Genomic DNA, 20971 nt, shown 5'->3' with positions numbered 1-20971 from the left:
GTTCCTTGACTTTAGCAAAGCTTTTGATATGGTCTCCCACAGTATTCTTGCCAGCAAGTTAAAGAAGTGTGGGCTGGATGAATGGACTATAAGGTGGATAGAAAGCTGGCTAGATCGTCAGGCTCAACGGGTAGTGATCAATGGCTCCATGTCTAGTTGGCAGCCGGTTTCAAGCCGAGTGCCCCAAGGTTCGGTCCTGGGGCTGGTTTTGTTCAATATGTTCATTAATGATCTGGAGGATGGCGTGGATTGTACTCTCAGCAAGTTTGCAGATGACACTAAACTGGGAGGAGTGGTAGATACGCTGGAGGGTGGGGATAGGATACAGAGGGCCCTAGACAAATTAGAGGATTGGGCCAGAAGCAATCTGATGAGGTTCAACGAGGACTAGTGCAGAGTCCTGCACCTAGGATGGAAGAATCCCATGCACCACTACAGACTAGGGGCCGAATGGCTAGGCAGCAGTTCTGCAGAAAAAGACCTAGGGGTGACAGTGGACAAGAAGCTGGATATGAGTCAACAGTGTGCCCTTGTTGCCAAGAAGGCTAATGGCATTTTGGGCTGTATAAGTAGGAGCATTGCCAGCAGATCGAGGGATGTGATCATTCCCCTCTATTCGGCATTGGTGAGGCCTCATCTGGAGTAGTGTCCCCAATTTTGGGCCCCACGCTACAAGAAGGATGTGAAAAAATTGGAAAGAGTCCAGCGGAGGGCCACAAAAATGATTTGGGGACTGGAGCACATGACTTATGAGGAGAGGCTGAGGGAACTGGTATTATTTAGTCTGCAGAAGAGAAGAATGAGGGGGGATTTGATAGCTGCTTTCAACTACCTGAAAGGGGATTCCAAAGAGGATGGGTTTACACTGTTCTTAGTGGTAGCAGATGACAGAACAAGGAGTAATGGTCTCAAGTTGCAGTGGAGGAGGTTTAGGTTGGATATTAGGAAAAACTTTTTCACTAGGAGGGTGGCTCACTAGGAGGGAATGTATTACCTAGGGAGGTGGTGGATTCTCCTTCCTTAGAGGTTTTTAAGGTCAGGCTTGACAAAGCCCTGGCTGGGATGATTTAGTTGGGGATTGGTGCTGCTTTGAGCAGGGGGTTGGACTAGATGACCTCCTGAGGTCATTTCCAACCCTGATATTCTATGATTATACGATTACATCAAGAAGGCTGAGATGTTAAATGTCTATTTTGCTTCAGCCTTCACTAAAAAAGTTAATGAAGGCCAGATACTCAATATTAACTACGAGGGGGAAGGAATGCAAGCCAAAATAGGGAAAAAACAGGTTAAAGAATATTTAGATGAGGTAGAGGTATTCAAGTCAGCAGGGCCTGATGAAATTCATCCTAAGGTACTTAAGGAACTAGCTGAATCAATCTCAGAGCCATTAGCAATTATCTTTCAGAACCCCTGGAGGATATGAGAGGTACCAGGAGACTGGAGAAGAACAAACATAGTACCTAACTTTAAAAAGAGGACTTGGTGAATTATAGATCAGTCAGCCTAATTGGAATACCTGGAAAAGATACTGGAGCAAATTATTAAACAATCAGTTTGTAAGCACCTGGAGGATAATTGGGTTATGAGGAATAGTCAACATTGATTTGTTAAGAACAAGTCATGCCAACCAACCTAATTTTCTTCTTTGGTAGGATTACTGCCCTAGGGAAGTGTGATCTAGGTGAAATTACTATAAGGTGGGTGCATAACTAGGTGAAAGACCATACTCAGAGTAGTTATCAATGGTTTGCTGTCAGATTGGGAGGGTGTATCTAGTGGGGTCAGTCCTCGGTCTGGTCAATATTTTCATTAATGACATGGATAATGGAATAGATAGAGTATGCTTATAAAATGTATAGATGACTCCAAGCTGGAAGGGGTTGCAAGCACTTTGGAGGACAGGTTGTCTGAATTCAGCAAGATGAAATTAAATAAAGGCAACCACGAAGTACTTCATTTAGGAAGGAAAAATCAAATGCACAAGTACAAAATGGGGAATAAGTGGTAGTACTGCTGAAAAGGATCTGAATATGAGTCCTAAAAGTGATGCAGCTGCAAAAAGGGCTAATATGATCCTGGGGTGTATTAACAGAAGTATCCTATGTAAGAAACAGGAGGTAATAGTCATTCTCTACTCCACACTAGTGAGGCCCCAGCTGTATCCAGTTCTGGGCACCACAGTTTAGGAGAGATGAGGACAAATTGGAAAGAGTCCACAGGAGAGCAACAAAAACGGTAAAAGTTTTAAAAAACCTGGCCTATGAGGAAAGGTTAAAAACCTGGGCATGCTTCTTCTTTTCTTAAGACTACTGAGAGGGGACCTGATAACAGTCTTCCAATATGTTAAAGTTTGTTATAAAGAGGAAGGTGATCAATTGTTCTCCATGTCCACTGAAGGTAGGACAAGAAGTAATGGGTTTAATCAACAGAAGGGGTCGGCAACCTTTCAGAAGTGGTGTGCCGTGTCTTCATTTATTCACTTTAATTTAAGGTTTCGCGTGCCAGTAATACATTTTAATGTTTTTTAGAAGGTCTCTCTCTATAAGTCTTTATATTATATAACTAAACTATTGTCGTATGTAAACAAGGTTTTCAAAATGTTTAAGAAGCGTCATTTAAAATTAAATTAAAATGCTGGTGTAAAATGCTGGTGAAGAAGAGCAGGCCGGGGCTGGCAGGATTTTTAACAGCACGCTGCTGCCTGCCGGGGTCTCAGCATGGGTTTGGCAGCGGGCTGAGCAGGGCAGATGGCTGGGACTCGGCAGGGAGCAGCGTGCCATTAAAAATCGACTCGTGTGCTGTCTTTGGCATGCGTGCCATAGGTTGCCGACCCTGATCTACAGCAAGGGAGATTTAGGGTACATATATTAGGAAAAAATTTCTAACTAGAACAGGCTTCCAAGTGAGGTCATAGAGTCACCATCATTGGAAGCTTTTTAAAAGCAGTTGGACAAACACCTTTCGAGGATGGTCCAGGTTTACTTGGTCCTGCCACAGCACAGGGGGTTGGACTTGGTGACTTCTTGAGGTCCATTCTAGCCCTGTGTGTGTGTGTGTGTGTAGATTTCCACATGACCAAGATGTGCACCCCATTCAAATCCCAGCTGCCTAGATTGGCAAGTTGAGTGCCTGCATGGTGGAACTGCCCCCTCCTTGTGTGCATGTGCATGCGCTGGGCAAGTGGCCAACACAGTGCCATCACGTTGATTCCCAGCACAGCTATAGGGGTAGGGGAGTGAGGGAGAGAGATCTTGCGGGTTTGCACAGTTCCTATGGGCAGCAGCAGGATTGTGGTAGTGCAGAGTCCGGGAGACATGGACCCTGATCCAACCTCCTTCCACCTACCCTGCCCAGGGGACAACCAGTATTTTGCATTATATTTGTTTGTCTATGAATATTGACAGGTAAATTAATATGTTTATTTGGATAATGGCGTGTTAATGAAAACAAAGGAAAATCAGTTTAATTGCAGCCTTACTAATGTCTTCATTCAGCAAAATAGTTAAGCATGTGAGTAGTCTGACCTCAACATGCAAAATTAAGCATAAGCATAAGCCTTTGGAGGTTCCAGCCTAAGTTAGCAATTTTCCTTTCGTGACTTTTTTCTGAAAACTAGGTTTATTTCAGCAATATCCAGATATAAGCTTGCTTAGATTTTGCAAGGGATTTTGAAAAACATTTAGTTACTGGTCTAACCGAATGAAGTCATTGGTAAAACTCCTAGCCTTCTTTGGTAATTTCATTTTCATTTGATCAGTCAACCATTTTTCCCCCCAAAGAATTCATTACCTAAGCAAACTAATTTTTGCTCTCATTTGACCTGTAGAAGTAGCAGTTTTTGCCAAATGATATGTGGTTTTAAGAACGAAACTAGAAAAAGAGCTAAGAATAATCAATGTTCTAATCAACTGAACTGAATGTCTAATGACAGGTTTCAGAGTAGCAACCGTGTTAGTCTGTGTTCGCAAAAAGAAAAGGAGTACTTGTGGCACCTTAGAGACTAACAAATTTATTTGAGCGTAAGCTTTAGTGAGCTACAGCCCACTTCATCGGATGCATTCAGTGGAAATCCGATGAAGTGAGCTGTAGCTCACAAAAGCTTATGCTCAAATAAATTTGTTAGTCTCTGAATGTCTAATGTTAACTATGAAACCTCACATCCATATACCTTTCCCCAGATTTCTTCATCAGCATGTTTTAAAAATCACAATCCTTTCCATAGTATCATTTTTGTTGGCATGAGCACGGGGATTGTAATATATGGCAGATTGACAAGGAAAGGAGGATAATGTCCTTGTTCATATAATTTATAGTTGAGGGAGAAACATAACTAGGAGAGTTCTTAAGGCAAATGCAGTTTCAAAGTGAATGTACTTTATTTCCTGGTTTAGAAATATACTGTTTATTTTCATTCTTAAATTGTTTGTTTCTTTCAATAAATGTAAAATCTGACAGATATTATTTAATCTGGTGGAAAGATTTAGGAATCCAGTTCTGTGGAGTGAAATGCTGAATATTTGGTCTGGAATTTTTTAAAGTGCTTGTTTCAGTAATCTTGTTTGTCGTGGTTAAGTCAAGTCATTGAGGAAAAACTTGACAACTTGATTATAAGAGTGCTTTAGGAGGAAAAGGTGTAACCATCTGTGCATCCCTGTTGAGTAAGTAATAGCTTTCATGAACAGAATGACTGAATTCAAGATTTGCAGTATGAATTACAGTAAATTTTTAGAAGTGATCACTTTTATACATTTTCCATATTACACATACAAGTGTACCTACTGTATGAAGTAATTTAACATCGTTTTTAAAACAACAAAGGTGAAGGTGTGACATGCAGGAACATAACAAGCTTATTTTTTAAAAAAAAAATAGTGTTATTCATTTATAATCCAATCCTGACCCAAACTGTCACTGAAATTGGTGGGAGGCTTAGCGGTGCATAAGGAATCCACAGTTAAATATATAGTAGATATATGCTTTAGAATGTATTTAGTAGGTAAACATTGTGTAAGTATGTAGCGTTAAGCGTGAACCAACCATTGTCCTGCTGTGTCTGCTTTCTCTTTTTTACCTGGTGAATCCAGTGAGAACAGAATTTCAAATTCATTACTAGAATTGGTTGGGAAATGCTTTTTTTCCTCACAGAAAATTTAAAGTTTTCCTCAAAAATTTAGAGCAAAAATATTTTGGCTGAAAATCAAAATATTTTAATTCTGAAATGCCACCATAGTGCCTCATAGGAATTGTAATTGCAGTGTTTCATGCCCCCATACTGCTATATAGGCCACGCTCCCTGATCAGGTTGTTTGCCATGATGCACCAGCCTTCCCTGAAGGAAGATAGTGCACCCTGGCATTCACATTCCATAGTGCATCATGGAGGTAAAGTCTGGCTGGGCAGCCCAGCCACACAGGAGAATGGGACAGCAGCATTTGAGAATCAAAGTATTTTCAGTGTCAACGAAAATATTTTTGTTTTCAGTTTTCATGCAGTTTTTTGACAAACAATTGAAATATTCTGCTGAAAGCAGAGAACTTTTTGCAAAAAGTTTGTTTAGTTAGAACTCCAAATTTTCATCAAGAAACAGTTTTAACAGAATTTTTCGACCAGCCCTATTCATTATTGAAGCAGATTATGTATCCAACTATAATGCTTGAAAATATTAAGTTATAAATGCAGCTTTGGTTGTGTAGTGTACTCAGGATTTATTAAAATGACCATCCTTGTATGTTTTCTCTGCTGTTATAGGGGGATATATTATATGAATGACTACAATTTGAGAAAAATGTAATGTTTCTTATTCATTCAGAAACATTTGTCAAGTCTTTCCCCTGTCTTTATAATAAATAAAATATTGCTATCACTGCAGTTATCAGACAGTGTTACATTGTTATATAATGAGTGTATAAATAGCATAATGAGCAGGACTAGTAAATTTAACAGATTAGCAGAGAGGAGACTGGAGGAGCAATATCATTTCCAGTGTTGTGATTAATATCTGAGTGCTGTGATTTAAAAGGCAGTGTAGTTTAGATGTTAAAGTAAAGCACTAGGAACCAGTAGAGTCCTGGTCTCTAATCTAATCTGAGCCACTGACATTAATTATGTGACCTTGGATAAATCACTTGACCTCCTTATGGCTCATTCAGTGAAGCTGTAAATTCAGACAAAGTTGAACTACACTGAGAAAATGTATTTATAAAATATTACCATGAATTAAAAATCCCTGAGTACTCTTTTATTTCACAGTGAAGAACAAATAAATACACATTTTTGAGCTTGAGAACATTAGAAGATAAATTTTCACTGTTAATATCAAATTATCCTGCTACTGTAGAATACCATTTTAGCAGATATGTGCAATTTTGAAATACTGTAGTATAATTATTTGGAACTCAATATAAAACTCTTTGTGGATACTTTTTAATTTATCCTTGTTACATTAAAGGTGAGCACATGAGAATGTCAATTGATTGCGCTTGCCAAGGGAAGCGATGAGATATTAGGGGGCAAGATTGTGCCTGGACATAGGTATACAATAGTGGCAGATGGAGTCAGAAGCCTTCCTTATTCTTGAGCAACTGCTTCTTTGAGCACAAGAAATGAATTGAACTAGCACTGCCAGTTGCACAAGCTTCTCTAAAGGGGATGAGGAATCTCCAGACCAGCTAGTAGAACTGACTCCAAGTATTCTTGAAACACAGTGACACTTGCAGCTCCCCTGGGGGAATGCCGCAAGATTGCCATCTACTGAGGGTTGTGCATAAAACCCCAATTCAACCCCAAACCACCATGTGCCACATTCTTGAAGTCTGAAAGATACTCGCCCATATGTGAAGTTTCAGAACCCTTTGCCTACGCCTCCAACATTTTCTCCCCTATTCTGGCATGCAAAATACTACAGAAAAATTCTCTGTGCTTTTTTGAAATAACATACTTTAAAAGTATATATGCTATTAGGCTGTTTAATGAAATGTAATATGAACAGAAATATTAACTAACTGTAAACTTATGGAGTAATGTGGTAAGTCAGGGTAGAAATAAGAACTGCTTAGTGCATCACCAAAACATTACTGAACACTTGTATTACTAAATTAAAGATGATTTGTTATTGTTGTTTTATTTATTTTATTATTATTTATTTTAGTCATCTACTATCAGTAAACACAACTGCCCTTTTGGAAGTTTCTCACTTGAGCATTGATAGGTTTATGGGTATTTTTAAATGAGCAACAAAAATATTTCATATACTAGTTAAGGAAACTGTGGTTGTATGCAATAAGGCAGTGCCAGAAAGAGTTTTGGGTCTCTAATTGTTAGATATTTTGAGCAGTACACCTTATTATAAATTATTAATTGAACTCTACATTATGGCCAGTGTTTTTTGAAATATTAATCATTTCATTTTGTTTTTCCCCAGCTCCTCACTTAGAAGTGCATCAACTGGATCCTCAAGACCTTCCAAAGTATGTTTGGTGTGTGGGGATGAGGCATCTGGATGTCATTATGGGGTGGTTACCTGTGGCAGCTGCAAAGTTTTCTTCAAAAGAGCAGTGGAAGGTAAATGTTCATGTGGGTGCTTCTTTTATTCACTTTCTGATGTTATATTTTCATGATTAATTCTGCAATGTTAGTCTTAAAAAATATTTGTTGAATTAACTCAGCAGTTATGAAAAATACTGCTTTAAAAAACTTCCAGGCATTTTACAGATAATGTACACCTTAAACACTTCGCTTTATATCCACCAAACCAGCTTCCCACTCCTCCATCCCGCAGTTGTTTTTTTGGTTAGACATACAGAAAATAATTTTATTTGGCCACAAATATATCCAAATCTTTCATGAGCTGTAAGAGAATTTTAGATAAAACCTGGGAAGCGTCTCACTGTGCTTCAGAATTCCGTTACTACCATAACATGTAGCTTCTATGCTACAGTAAGACTTACGCAGGCCAGCTATATAACCATAGACTCATTGATATATTCCCCCTCCCCTGCAAAAAAAGAGAGGTGGCTTGAAGGCCAGTGAATCTTGGTGAAAAAGCCTGGATTGGAGGCTCTCAAATTACTTAGAGGTAAATGATGATGGTCTGCACTTGCATTAAGATTTTCTCTCCAAGACTACATTTTAATTGGTGTTTTTAAATATGGCATTTCCATTACCAAGTGGGTGTTGGGCTGTTGCCTTTCCTTTTATTATGCTAGCTAACGTACAAATGCTCTTGCCAGGGCACCTCTGACAGAATTCATGGGGATAACCTTGAGTGCTGCAGGAGCTTGGTGTTGTCTTGTATTAATTGGTTTGAGCTCTGAATAAAATAAAAAAGGTTATTTACAAACTATCTGTAAATGTAAAATATTTTCAAGTGGCAGATGTTATGTTTTGACTAACATAAGTGATTAAGGACCACGGTTTGTGTAGGGCTTTTTGTTGACTATTTAGCAAATAAGAAGCTTGTGAATAAATAGACTGCTCCTCCAGTGACTATGACAAGAGGCCTATCTTAGGAGGAAATGTATTCTCTACAGTGCCCAGCTGGTTCTGGGGAAAGAGTAGAGTCTGACCGAAGAGGTGTGCTATTAATCATATGATTACGTTTTTTTGTGTGGGCCTTAGATCAATTTGTTGATAACAGAATAGCAAAATGGATTTGTACCTGTATTAAGTAGACCTACAGGGCTGAGAAAGTTTTTCACTGAAGTCAAGTCTTCATGTAATATCCATCTTTTGTAGTCAAAAGGTATCCTCCTCACTGAAGCAAACTTGCTGGATTATGAAGACATGGAATTAATTCATCACTTTACAAAGCATTCAGAACTAGCCTTGAAATTTTCTCTAATAGTTCTGTAGTACCAGGTCTGATACTCTTAGCCTCTGGCCTCAGTTTTTAGCTGCTCGTTTTCCTACTGTCTAAATTGGAGGATTCAAATTTATGGTACCGGATAATTTTTTTTAACATAAAATCTTAGTAGATGGGCACTCCAGAGGCTAGTTTGGTCTGGGTTTCTATTACTAATATTTAGGTGGCGAGGTTTTCCCCATAGCTCTAATGTATGAAGCACCACCACACTTCCTTAGTTTCCTCCCACATATTCCCTTTCCAGCAAGTGTCTACCCGCTTTTAATTTAGTGTAAAAAATTTCACTAAAATGAATGTTTCAAGCTATTGTATAGCTTTAAGTTTCTAACATCTTGGTGTGCTTATTTGATGGCTTTCCTTATCCCTTCATACAATTCTAAGGAAAGGTGTGGAGGAGTCATTTTAGGAGGTACCAGGGGACTGAGATTTGGTTTTCAAGTCACAGAAACCAAACTTCTGGTGGGAAAAAATACCCCTTAATCAGCAATAAATGTAATATCAAAATGCAAGTATAAGTAATTACTGAATCATTAGCATTCAGAGTTAACTAGGTAGACTGAAATCTTTTTGTCCTATAGGAGTGTCAGAAAGGAAGCTTGGAAAAGTGTACCAAAAATGTATATTAATTTAGCATCGCTTGAAGAGCGACTCCATTTTTTAAAAAACTCATTTAAAATGCACTTCATGTGGCAAATTTTAGACAGATGTACAACAAAAATAAGTGCCTATTTACATACATTAGTTGAGAGTTTTTTAATTTTATTGAAATATTTTTATTCACTTCTCTGGCTTATTATATCTATGTGAAGATGTATGCAAGAATTTTCAGTAAAACTCTATATAATATATGTGGAATATAGAAAGTCAGAAGTATGATATTAAATATATTAATTATGGAAGTGCCACTCATGGTTTCTTAGTTAAAGTTGAGTTTTGCACTTAAAGCAGGGATTCAGGCACTTCATTATGTATGAAGAACACAGCAATCCTCTCAAAATTATATTACTTAGTCTTTGAGTGAATTTTCTGAGAATTTACAAATAAATTGGCTAATTACTTTGAGTTAAAATTAATATTCAAAAATGATCCTTTAAGATATTTAGAATTCAGTGTTTCCTTCTTTCTCTTAAATGACCTAAACAGAATAAGGCAGATGTTTTTAACTCTGCTTATAGTTAGCACTCTCAGAAATCTTGTACATAGGCTATATTTGAAGCTTTTTTTAGGATTAATGGACATTTTTTCCCATTACTTTTATACTGAATGTTTCTTCTTCAGCAGGGGATGACAAATTTCACAAAGGAGAATTCCATAGAACTGTGCTCTTTCAAAATGGAGGGCATCTCCAATTGTTATCAGTAGGACTTACACCACAGGCTGATCTTCGCAAATATATCTGCTGGCTTCACTCTCGCTGTGACAGTGGGAGAAGGTGGCCATTTTCCAAGAGGTCAACTCTTCATGAGTTCCAATGAAGGGAAAGATTCTTATATGCCAGCCTCTGCTTAAGGATAACCCTTTCATTTATGAAATTTATGAAAATTAATGGAAAAAATTATTATAAATCCTAAATACTTCTTTGAAAGCTACCTAGTGCACCAGATATATTTAACAAAGATGATAGAAAGGGGAAACTGGGGGTTCAGATGAGATGACAGGAGCAAGAGAGGTGGGGAGAATTAGGGTATACAGGGGAATGAAGGAACCGAGGTACAAGAGACTTGGGGGAATTAGAAAGACAGGAGGGAGAGGGAAACTGGGCTGTATGCTCTAAAAGTTCCCTAGTGTGCTTTGATTTACTTAGGTTTCAAAGTAGGTAAGTCAAAGTGCACTAGAGAACTTTTAGTGGATGGCAGCAGGGTCCACATGGATATTTAGTCTGTGGCAGGCTAGTATAGGGTAGATTTACACCCCACCTTGCCACAAACAGTTTGTGTAGACAAGCCCTGAATGTGAGGTCTCAGGATTTTCATTTCCATGCTCCATTTTCTTTTTAGTTTGTCTAAATTCCACAGAACTGTCCCAAAGTGGAACTATATCAATTGTTCTCCATGTCCACTGATGGTGTAACAAGAAGTAATGGGTTTGATCTGCAGCCAGGGAGATTTAGGTTATATATTAAGAAGATTTTTCTAACTGTAAGGATAGTTGGGCTCTGGAAAAAGCTTCCAAGGGAGGTTGTGCAATTCCCATCATTGGAGGTTTTTAAGAACAGATTGGACAAACACCTGTCTGGGATGTTCTGGGTTTACTTGGGCCTTAGCACAGGGGCTGGAATGGATGACTTCTCAAGGTCCCTTCCAGCCCTACATTTCTGTGATTCTCTGATAAGCTAAGGAAACACTCTTGACCCGAGGAAGTTGCCTCCAGCATAATTACATGCTTTCCTTTGCTTAAACTGGCCACTGGATACTGTACAGTAAGTATTTTATGTGCACCTCAGTGAACAGCTTATAGAGATATATCATCTCTGGTATAGGTTTGCATATCAATCCTCCAAGTCTTCCCCTCAATAGGCTTCCACTGAGGAAAAAAAAATTATCTTCGGTGGCAACTTCTGAAGGTTCTGAACTCCTGAAAGAATTTTGACCATCCAAAACCTGGGGCTTGGGGATGATCAACTCCAGTTTATGGATGGTTCTTTATTGCCATATTGTGCGTTAGAATGGGGGATAACAGACTGGACCAAAAGATCAAGCTTCCTACCCACAAGCTACTCAAGGGAATTACAAATCTGCCTGTGCAATCCACCCAGGGTAATCTTTTTGCCATAAAATGATGCAGAATCATCTTAACATGCCAGCCTGCCAATTTGCTGGAGGACAGATGCAGTTCTTCTGGCAGGCAAAGGTATTCTGCAGCCATTTAGCATCAGGCCAGATACATGATATTCTTTTGGCAGAATTACGTTATAGTTTCCCTCTCCAGAAAGTCTGCCACCTTTCCTCTTTTGAGGCTGTGTGTAGTATATATTTCAGATTTAAGCAGTTGTCCAATTGCTTTGCCATATGCTATTTAAAACATATTTCTCAGAGTTCCATGCTTCTGAATAGAAATGAAAGAGAAATTAAGGTGCGTCTGTCATAGTTCCGGGGCTCCCAGTCAGGTCTCAGTTTTCGCCATCACCTCTCTTGGGGAGGGACCTGCGTTCCGCTTCTTCCAGATCAGGTATTTAGGCTTGCACTCCCTCTGCGCTTCATTGTGTTTATCCCAGCAGGTCTGACCTTAGCCCTGAATTCACAGTTTTGCTCTCTCTCACAAAGGCCTATGAGAATGTGCACTAGTGACGAACCAGCTTTCATAGAGCACAGTACATTTATTTTAGGACAAAAGCATTACAGAGAAAACATATCATAAGACAAACTGTCTTCCATGTTGGGGAATCTGGTAGGCCTCAAAGTTCTTCAAACCCAGCTAGCAGGGTTTGCCCTCTAGGTTACAATCTCATGTCAGTTTTGGATCATAATGAGAAATGCCACAAGACTGTTCAGGTGGACATTGTATACAGTTGTGGACCTTTGTTTTCCCCTTGCTTCCTGAAACAGGTAAAACCAGTCAATGCTCCCACTTCCCGGGGAGTGAAATTTCAAAGTCTGGGTGTCTGCTACAGCTGTGTGAATACCAAACCAAAAAACACCCGTAAACAAATTTTCATTTCGATCAGAGAGAAAATATTTTTGGTGTTCTTGACAAAGGAAAAACCGAAAAAAATTCATTCATGTAGAACTAAATGATTTGAATGTCAACTCGAAACTACATTTCAAAGTGAAATGTCAGCATTTTCTAAACAAAATGTCAATTTGATTTATTGCATTTGAAAAATTTAGTTTTGAAACAAAACGTCGTAACTGTTTTGACGTTTCCCAAATCTATTTTTTTTTTTCAACCAAAACTATTCGCTGATTTTTTTCAGCTTAATTTCTATTCACTGGGAAAAAATCGCTCAACTCTAGTATCTTTATAACTGGCTTTGGAAACTTTGCATTAATTCCCCCTCCCCTCCTGCCAATTGCAGATTTCACAAGAAACCCACCTAACAAGCCAGAAATACAAAAATACATATTACACGTATTGATATAAAAGTCCCATGAATATTCTACAGGCTGTACCATTGGGGACACCTCAGTGTACTAGTCTTTTGAAATTTCCATGCTTCCTGGTGATGCTTCTGTCACAATGCCTTTCTTTTATTAAAATTAGGAATTCTAGGCTAAAAAAAGGTGAGAAGCATACCAAACAAGCAGAATGAAATGCTAGAAAATTCTTAAAGACTTTGCTTCGTTAGCAAAGTTCTCTCTTTAGTTTTGCTATGAGAACAGAAGTTTATTAGAAACATTATTTTGATGAACAAGAGAGGGAAAGTGTGTTGTCGCTTAAAAAGCAATATTTTTGTCCATGCTGAATAAACTGAATTTAAGAGATTTCTTTGTACTACCATTGTGTGATGTTTGCTAGCAAGGATTACTTTTGTCTGCACCGCCATCTCTAGAATAAATTATATACACAATCCTTTCCTGTGCTTCTCTGCATTCTCCTATTCATTCTGCAGTGTTGGAACCAGTATTTTTCCATCACAGGCTGCAGTTTTCATTTTAACAGCTTTCACAAGGTCAGTGACCTTTCTGAATTCAACATTGTTCTATACAAATGTCCATACGTTATCTCAGAATCTGTATGTATTCAGAGGATCCCTGAGATCGAGTCTGCTTCTGACCTATTGTGCCAATCTGAATTTACAGCCTGAATTTAAGGGCAAACTGAGGGGTGGTCTGCTGAGTGCTTGTGAGCTTGTATAAGCTGACCTGTTCCCAGTGTAGTATTTCCATACAGTTGATGTGCCATGGTTTACAACTGCAAAATAAAAATTTTACTGATCATCCCTGGTTTTGAAAGTGCCACCGGATTTCAATTTTTCATAGAAATAGGAAGGATACCTCCACCCTTCCTCCCGGCCAGGCAAGAGTGCTGAGTGGGGTAATGGCTACTGTTATTTCCTGCCCCTAACTGGCAGCAGTAGCTGAAACCTTAGGAGACTGATGGAAAAGGAGCCAGAAATGGCAACAGCTGCACCACAAAAAGAAAAAGGGGAAAAAGCAATATTTAGCATAAGTAGAGAGAAGATTAATTAAAGGCAAGGCATTTTACAGTAGGTCGTTTACAAGTTATTGGAGGAAAAAAAGTGTTCTGTTGCTGCTATGGATGTGTGTGAACTGCATAGCAAACTGCACAGTGAGACTGAAAGCTTGGCAATAAATGTTAGGTGTACAATACTAATGGAGCAGGCTCATTCTGGTGCTATGTTCCAGAAAAACTCTAGCTGATGCAGTCTCTTGGTTTCAAAACTATCAAGGAGCGAGTGACGATTTTAGCAGCTTCAGTGCCATACGGAACCACAAACTGAAGCTGTTAATGACTAGAACAGTGGAAAAACACTGATGCTTTCACAACAAGCAAATCTAAAAACCTGCTAGTGTTTTAAAGAAATTAAAAAAAAAAAATCTCAGACTGAATTTCATTTTCAAGACTTCTCAGTGATTTCAGTACAGGTCAGGTGTTAGTAAGCTAGTGCTAAGTGTGCCATCATTTTCTGTCGCTTTAAATTCTCTCCACCTTAAGATTCCAAATTATAACTCCCATTCTTCCGGCTGATCTGTTCATGAGTTACTGTTGAATGATTCAAATCATTCCCTTCCCCATGGCTGAGCATTGCCCTAGAGAGCAACGAACAGGTGCCAAGATAGGTATTTAAATTTGGGCCTCCTGCATAGCTCGGAAAAACACTACAACTATCCCACAAGATCAGCCCTAATTCGATTTTTTTTTTTAGTTTTGTGAGTGCTGCTAGTTAGTTTGTATCAGTGTTAAAATTACATTAATAAAAATGTAGCCTTCCTCTGTTTGCCCAATTTCTAATTAGCAATGACCCCTTGGACCCCGATAGTGAGGATCTATATATCTTAGGTATTTATATGGCTCCCATAACCATATTACCTGAGTATATAACAATCTTTAATATATTTATCCTCACGGCATCTCTGTGAGGTAGGGTACTACTACTATTCCCATTTTACAGATGGGGAACTGATGCATAGAGAAACTAAGGCCTAGATCCTCAAAAGTAGTTAGGCACCTAAAGACCCACTGACATTCTCAAAACTGCCACTCAACTGCCAGCTAACTTGGTAGAGTTTCTACCTGTCAGCATTCACAAAGCCAACTAAGTGCTGGTGCTCCCTGACAGCTAACAAGATGCTTGGAGCCCTAGCTGAAGCCAAAGCCCCAAAGCAGGATCTTACCACGGGAGGATGATCTTACAGGCCTGCTCTGAACATGCGTAAGACCTGATACCTGTCAGATCCTACAGCAGGAAAGCCAGATGCAGGCCACCACTAGGGTGAAGTGGTAACACAGTACCTGTAGAAAGGACATCTGGGGACACAAGGAAATGTAGGGTGATGTGGATTTAAGTCCAAACTCCGAATCAGGAAAAGCAGGGATTTGAACCTCTCTCACATCCCTGATGAGTGCCCTAACTACCAGGTTATAGGGACACGCATGTGTGCACTCTCTCTCTCTCACTCACCATCTTAATGTGGAGTGGGAAGATCTCACAGGATGGGAAAACCAGGTCTAGTGAGCACATTTTTACCTGTTAGTGCCTGGGCTACCTAAGCAGCTGACCTGGCTTAGGCACTTACCTCCAGGACACTGACGATCCTGAGCAGAGGGGAGGTGCCTATCTCTTGCCTATCTCAGGTGCCTAAGCCCTTTCCTGTACATTTCATTCATGGCTAGCTTAGGCAGCTTCCTGCTCAGCTTGCTGGCTTCTGAGGATCCCTTGCCTAGGCACCTGACTCTCCCCATGCGTTGTGTGGGGAGCCTGTGCGCCTAACGCAATGGGATGAGGATTCCGTTAGGCAGCAGACTGCCTAAGAGTTGGTCAGGCACTACAATGCTGAGCAAATCTGGACCTAAGTGACTTTCCCAAGATCACACAGTAAGCCTGAAGTAGAGCAGGGCATTGAGCCTAGACCTCCTAAATCCTAAGCTAGCATCTTTCCTTTAATAACAGGCAAGTCAAAGCAGTATTTTCTGCTAAACATATGCAAGATCAAAAGTCTCCGCCATTAGTTCAATGTGTACACATGAGTACCTTCAATGTATTCACCTGAAAAAAAAACCCAATTTTTTCTAACTGCATTACAGTTTGTCAGGAGCAGTAATGTCCATTTTTGGGAACAATGAAAGAAAATAATTTACAATGGGTGCTTTACTTTATGCATATAGCATCACTGAGATAAATTAACAGTGAAGAAAGAAGAACTCAAACTCGTAAAGTTAACATAGCTGCTAATACTGAAATGAAAGTAACCAGTGTTACAGAAAGAATGGATGGATCAACCAATCTAAATTTGGGATGTGAAACAGTAATGGTGACATTTTCCCAGATCCTGCCTCTGGATCATCTTGCTGTAGAGTGCTTGGAGCCTGTCTGGAGAAAATGGAGCTAGTGATGGGACAAAAGGTTCTCTGCGGGGGGAAAAAAAATCTGAGAATGGTCAAGTTTAGAGAGAAAGATGAAGGAAAGGTTAATGTTCAGGTTGTATTTGAAAATCCAAATTCCAAGCCAAAATTAAGGGCAAAATTTTGATTATATGCACTGTTTTGATTATATGCATTCAGAACAGGGTGGGAACTTCACACTTTTACAGACTAATACATGTAACTTGGAAGAGGAAGAAGTGTAGAATTGTATTTCTGTGAAGATCTGTGTGACTCAGCAGTCCAAAAATATTTGGCAAAAAAACCCTGAAAGGGCATCAGACAATTTAAGATTATTTTCTGGATCAAACATATGATGTATGGTGAAACAATTAATTCTTCTCCCACGTGGCTTCTGCATATTCCCACTTGTAGGACACACTTTTTCCTTAGTCTTCTTTGTGGGTACCTCTGAGCTTTGGAACCTTCCAGAAAAGCAGTCCTTTCTGGGACTGCATAAATACCCTTTCACCCTCCCCTGAGAGCACTGAACATTAGGTGCTCAAGTTACAAGCTGAAGTTACCGATCACTTCAGTTTCTTCCTTTCCATGGAGTAGCTGCAGAGTGTCTCTTCTCAAATCTGTAGAGTTTATCAGGCTGTTAGATCATTGCAATTTTAGACAGCTTTGATAGCTTTTAGGTAAATTAGATAATCTTATTTTCTTCCCTGCTATGGTTTAAACTCACAGACTGAGTTCATCTTTTATTCCGAGCTCATCCTCTCTGATCTAGACCCCAAAGATCTGGGGTGAAATCCTGGCTCTGTTGAACTCAATGGCAAAACATATATCGACTTCACTCGGGACTCAACTTCACCCCTGTAGAAAAAGGATTCCTCTTCTCACAGGTATCTTACTACTCTTTATATCTTTGATTTTTGCTTATATATATGAAACCCTTCCTTCATATTGTTGCTATTGCCCTTGTTATTGCTGCTTATTATTATTAATCATGTTTATTACAGTAGTGCCTAGGGAACAACCAAGATCAGAGCCTCATTGTGCTAGGCACTGCACAAACACAGAGTAGTACTACAGTAGAGTAGTAGCCTGAAGAGTTTATAATCTAAATAGACAAAGCAGACCAGGGTGAAAGGGATGTAATATCCTAGCAGAGCATCCAATGTAATGTCAACAAATGTGATGTTAGTTCCATGATTTTCTGGGAGTAGCTTTAGTTAGGAGGGGATTATCTAATTGGAAAGACAAGGGAAGGGTGGGGGTGAGCAGGACAGAGCAGGGCAGAAAGGTCTGAGGGACAAGTGTGGAGTGAGGCTGAGATGAAGAGACTGAGACAGGAGCTGGGAAGGGGCTGAAGTACATAACCAATCAATATAGAACAGTAACAATATTTTTTACAGATTTTACTGGATATTTTTTTGTCTGCCAGTCCACGCTTAACCTGCTTGTGCAGCTGCTCCTATTAACTTCAATCCCTGCAGTTTAAATTCTTCCTCCAAGCTCACATGGTGGAGGATGGGGATCACTGCATGGGTCCTAGTGCCCTTAGAGTGGATTGATCTCTCTTCCACGCTTTTGCGTCCAGGGGGTGCTGTGGGGGTGGGGCACTAGCTGGACTCCATGTTACCCCTCTGCTCCAGTGCAGTAGTATTTGTTATGCTGCTTCTGCAGCTGGTCTGCCAGTTTCCATCTCTCACTGCAGTGTCCTTTCAGCTTATTATTACTTTTCATTTGTTGTCCAGCAGCCCGCAACATAACAATGTTCTAGGCACGTTCCTGAACAGAAGGCAGGGTCCCTGCCCTGAACAGAAGAGGTAAAATATGCTCATGTTGCTCTTCAAGAGGCTCAGTGTCTGTTTTTCATAAGCATCATGACAGACGTGAGTCTTCAGATGTAATCTAATGTGGAAAGAATGGAGGCATTTCATATAACCTCAGGAAAACTTTGCTTTCATTTTTCTTTTGAGCCATCCCATCATCTTCTTACTCTTCAGAAGTGAGAATCCCAAACATATGCTATCTTTAAAAAAGGGAAAATTATGTACCTGTAATACTGCTTTTTTGAAGATATCATCTTACAAAATTCTCATTTGCCTGCCTGCCCAATCTCCACTCTGAGTTTCGAGGTTACAACTTTATTTTATTTTTTACTTTTTTCCATTCAGGTTTGTTTTTTCTTCTCTCTGACCCATTTTTGATTTTAGAAAAGTTTAAGATGATAAACCTTTCAGGGAGTTTCACATTCTGCTCAGTCAAAGGAACTGACTGAAACGTTCCAAGAGCAGCATTTATGCTTAGCGCTGGGTAACTTGTATCAGCCAGTAGGGGACCTAATCAATTTCTACCCATCTACTGCTGCCCTCGAGGTTCAAAAAAAAGCCTTAGGATCCAGGCAGGTTCTGCCAATTTCAGGCTAAATAGCTAAGACCCAGAGAATCCTGCAAGATATCTCCAGAGAAGCAGAATTATAGATAAGAAATTTTGCTCTTACAATTGGATTCATAGCTGAAAGAAACTCCTAAATAAGTAAAATTTCAAAATAAATATATATCCAGACACAAACTCTTTTTGTAGTACTTAATTCAATTTTTAATGAAAGAGTGGGAAAATGGTTTCGGGCAAAAATGAAATTCATGTGTATAGATCAGTCTGTTATGGACAGAGGGAAAGGGAAAGTATGCTGGCATGGTTGTCTGTAATTTTTGTGGGTGAAATTGTGGTGGGAAAAGGCAAAATTTTTGTTGATTTCAAAGGGGCTAGGATTTCACCTTTTTTATTTTTGTAATACTGCTTCATGTTTTTCCTGCCTTTGTTAGTTTGGTAATCTAGTCCTAACCTAAACTTTTTATTTCTCTTTATAAATTGTTTGCAATGGGAAGAGGTCAACCCTAAGGCCCTAAAATTCACCATCTTTAAAGAAAGAGAAAACTATGTGCCATCCTTACAAGTTAACATTTATTATTTGTTTAAATCAAACAACCTACAACATTGCTAGGGTTCAAAACGGTTGTGTTTGGATTGCTGAGTCTGTCTCCAGTAAGTCGTTTCCCTCTCAAGAAATGGATCCTGGATCAGTCACCCACCACCACCTACTTAATATCTACAAAGCGTAGAAATTATGCAATGCCTTTATATTTTTTAACGTTCAAGTCTCTTTAAATAAGTTTTTTGAAGGGGCAGATTTTCCAGGAATTCTGAATTTTGATTTGACACCCAGTCAGTTTTTTGATACAGTAGAAGTGGACAGATAATGGAAACTAAGGCTAAGACTTAAGTTTTTAAAGAAAACAATAGCAAACAAAAATGTCTCCAAACAGACAACCCGTGTGTCCTGTGCTTTAATATTAAAACTAACACAATAAACTGTTCTACGTGCTGATATCGCCATCTGGTATTTAAGATTGCCTGACAGTGACACTTCTAATTACAAGACCCTGTTGCCAGTTACTTATAACTTTCCAAAATGTAACTGTTGGGGTTGAAATTTTCTGTGTGACTGCCTCAGGTTGAATATTTTTGGAAAACTTCAGACGAAATGGTTCAGCCGTTTCTGAGAACGAGGCTAGGAAGAAGTACATTGTTTTACTCATGTTAAAAAATCCCGGCGACCTTTTCTGTGAGAAGCTCTTAGGTCCCCAGGCTTTGGAACAGGGACTTGAAAATCTGGCAGGGAGAGGGGTGGCTTTTGTGAAATGGAGGTGTCTCTTGTGAAAATCTGTCCAAATTTGGCCAATTTAGAAGCCTCTGGGGGGGGAAAAAACACAGTTTGCACATGCTTGATAGAGACTTGCTAAAGCTTTGCAGCAATGATTCCATCCAAACGGGGGCATGCTCTAGCCCAGGGCTGATCAGGGCTTTTCCTGAAACTGTGTTAAAAGAACATTATTAAAGTTGCAAAGTCAAGCTCTCCAGAATTAGGAAATGCCAGAATAAAGGTTGCCCAAGCAACTTTAATTCAGCCACCATGTGCTTATGCATTATGATAGTATTTAATTACATGATCACATGCAATGTTTTCCACATAATCTGTGCCTCCCACAGCGCACGTGTAATGAGCAACTATTCAATAGTTTTATTTTATTCTCATTGTTCATTGTGTGGCCCCTTTCCTTCTTTACTGCACAATAGGCAAACCCTGCTCTGAAGATAGAATTATTCATTTCCTTGTGAGCTTTTCTGTGGCATTAACATAGGGTATGAGTGCCTCACAAATTAACTTATTATTAATTAATTTATTGTCACAACATCCTGTGAGATGAGGGTGGTGGTGATGTTATCCCCATTTTACAGATTGGGAGCTGAGGCACAGAGAGATTAAGGTCTAAAGCATCCCCTAATTTTGGGTACCCAATTTGAGATGAAGACCTGATTTTTTCAGAATACGTACCGTTATATAGCACTATATATGTTCAGGGCACAGCTCCCATTGACTTCAGTTGCAGTTGAGTGCTCAGCACTTCTGCAAATCAGGCCGCAAGGTATCAAGTTGGGTGACCAGAAAATGCAGAATGCACAATTAGTGACCACCTGTGAAAAGTTGGTTTGAAGTAATTTACTTACATCACACAGGAATTCAGTAGCCAAAGCCAGGATAGAATCAAGATG

General features: G+C 39.4%; 1 protein-coding gene and 1 pseudogene across 12 annotated transcripts in view; one reads left to right on the top strand and one right to left on the bottom strand.

Moving 5' to 3' along the window:
• Nucleotides 1-20971, top strand: part of NR3C2 (nuclear receptor subfamily 3 group C member 2) — a 268073-nt gene that overhangs the window by 145542 nt on the left and 101560 nt on the right. For 8 of the 12 annotated variants that reach the window (XM_027818092.3, XM_037897371.2, XM_043545791.1 and 5 more), the window contains one exon: nucleotides 7424-7575. In XM_027818092.3, the coding sequence (XP_027673893.2) occupies nucleotides 7424-7575 (152 nt within the window). The remainder of the gene's footprint in view (nucleotides 1-7423; nucleotides 7576-20971) is intronic. The other 4 variants (XM_043545794.1, XM_043545795.1, XM_043545790.1 and 1 more) reach the window with 1 other exon arrangement.
• Nucleotides 13402-13705, bottom strand: LOC102932350 (annotated as a pseudogene).

This window comes from Chelonia mydas, chromosome 4, assembly GCF_015237465.2.
Source record: "Chelonia mydas isolate rCheMyd1 chromosome 4, rCheMyd1.pri.v2, whole genome shotgun sequence".
NCBI lineage: Eukaryota > Metazoa > Chordata > Testudines > Cheloniidae > Chelonia > Chelonia mydas.
The sequence above is the reverse complement of the archived record's forward strand: the minus strand, read 5'-3'. Positions and strand labels throughout refer to the sequence as shown.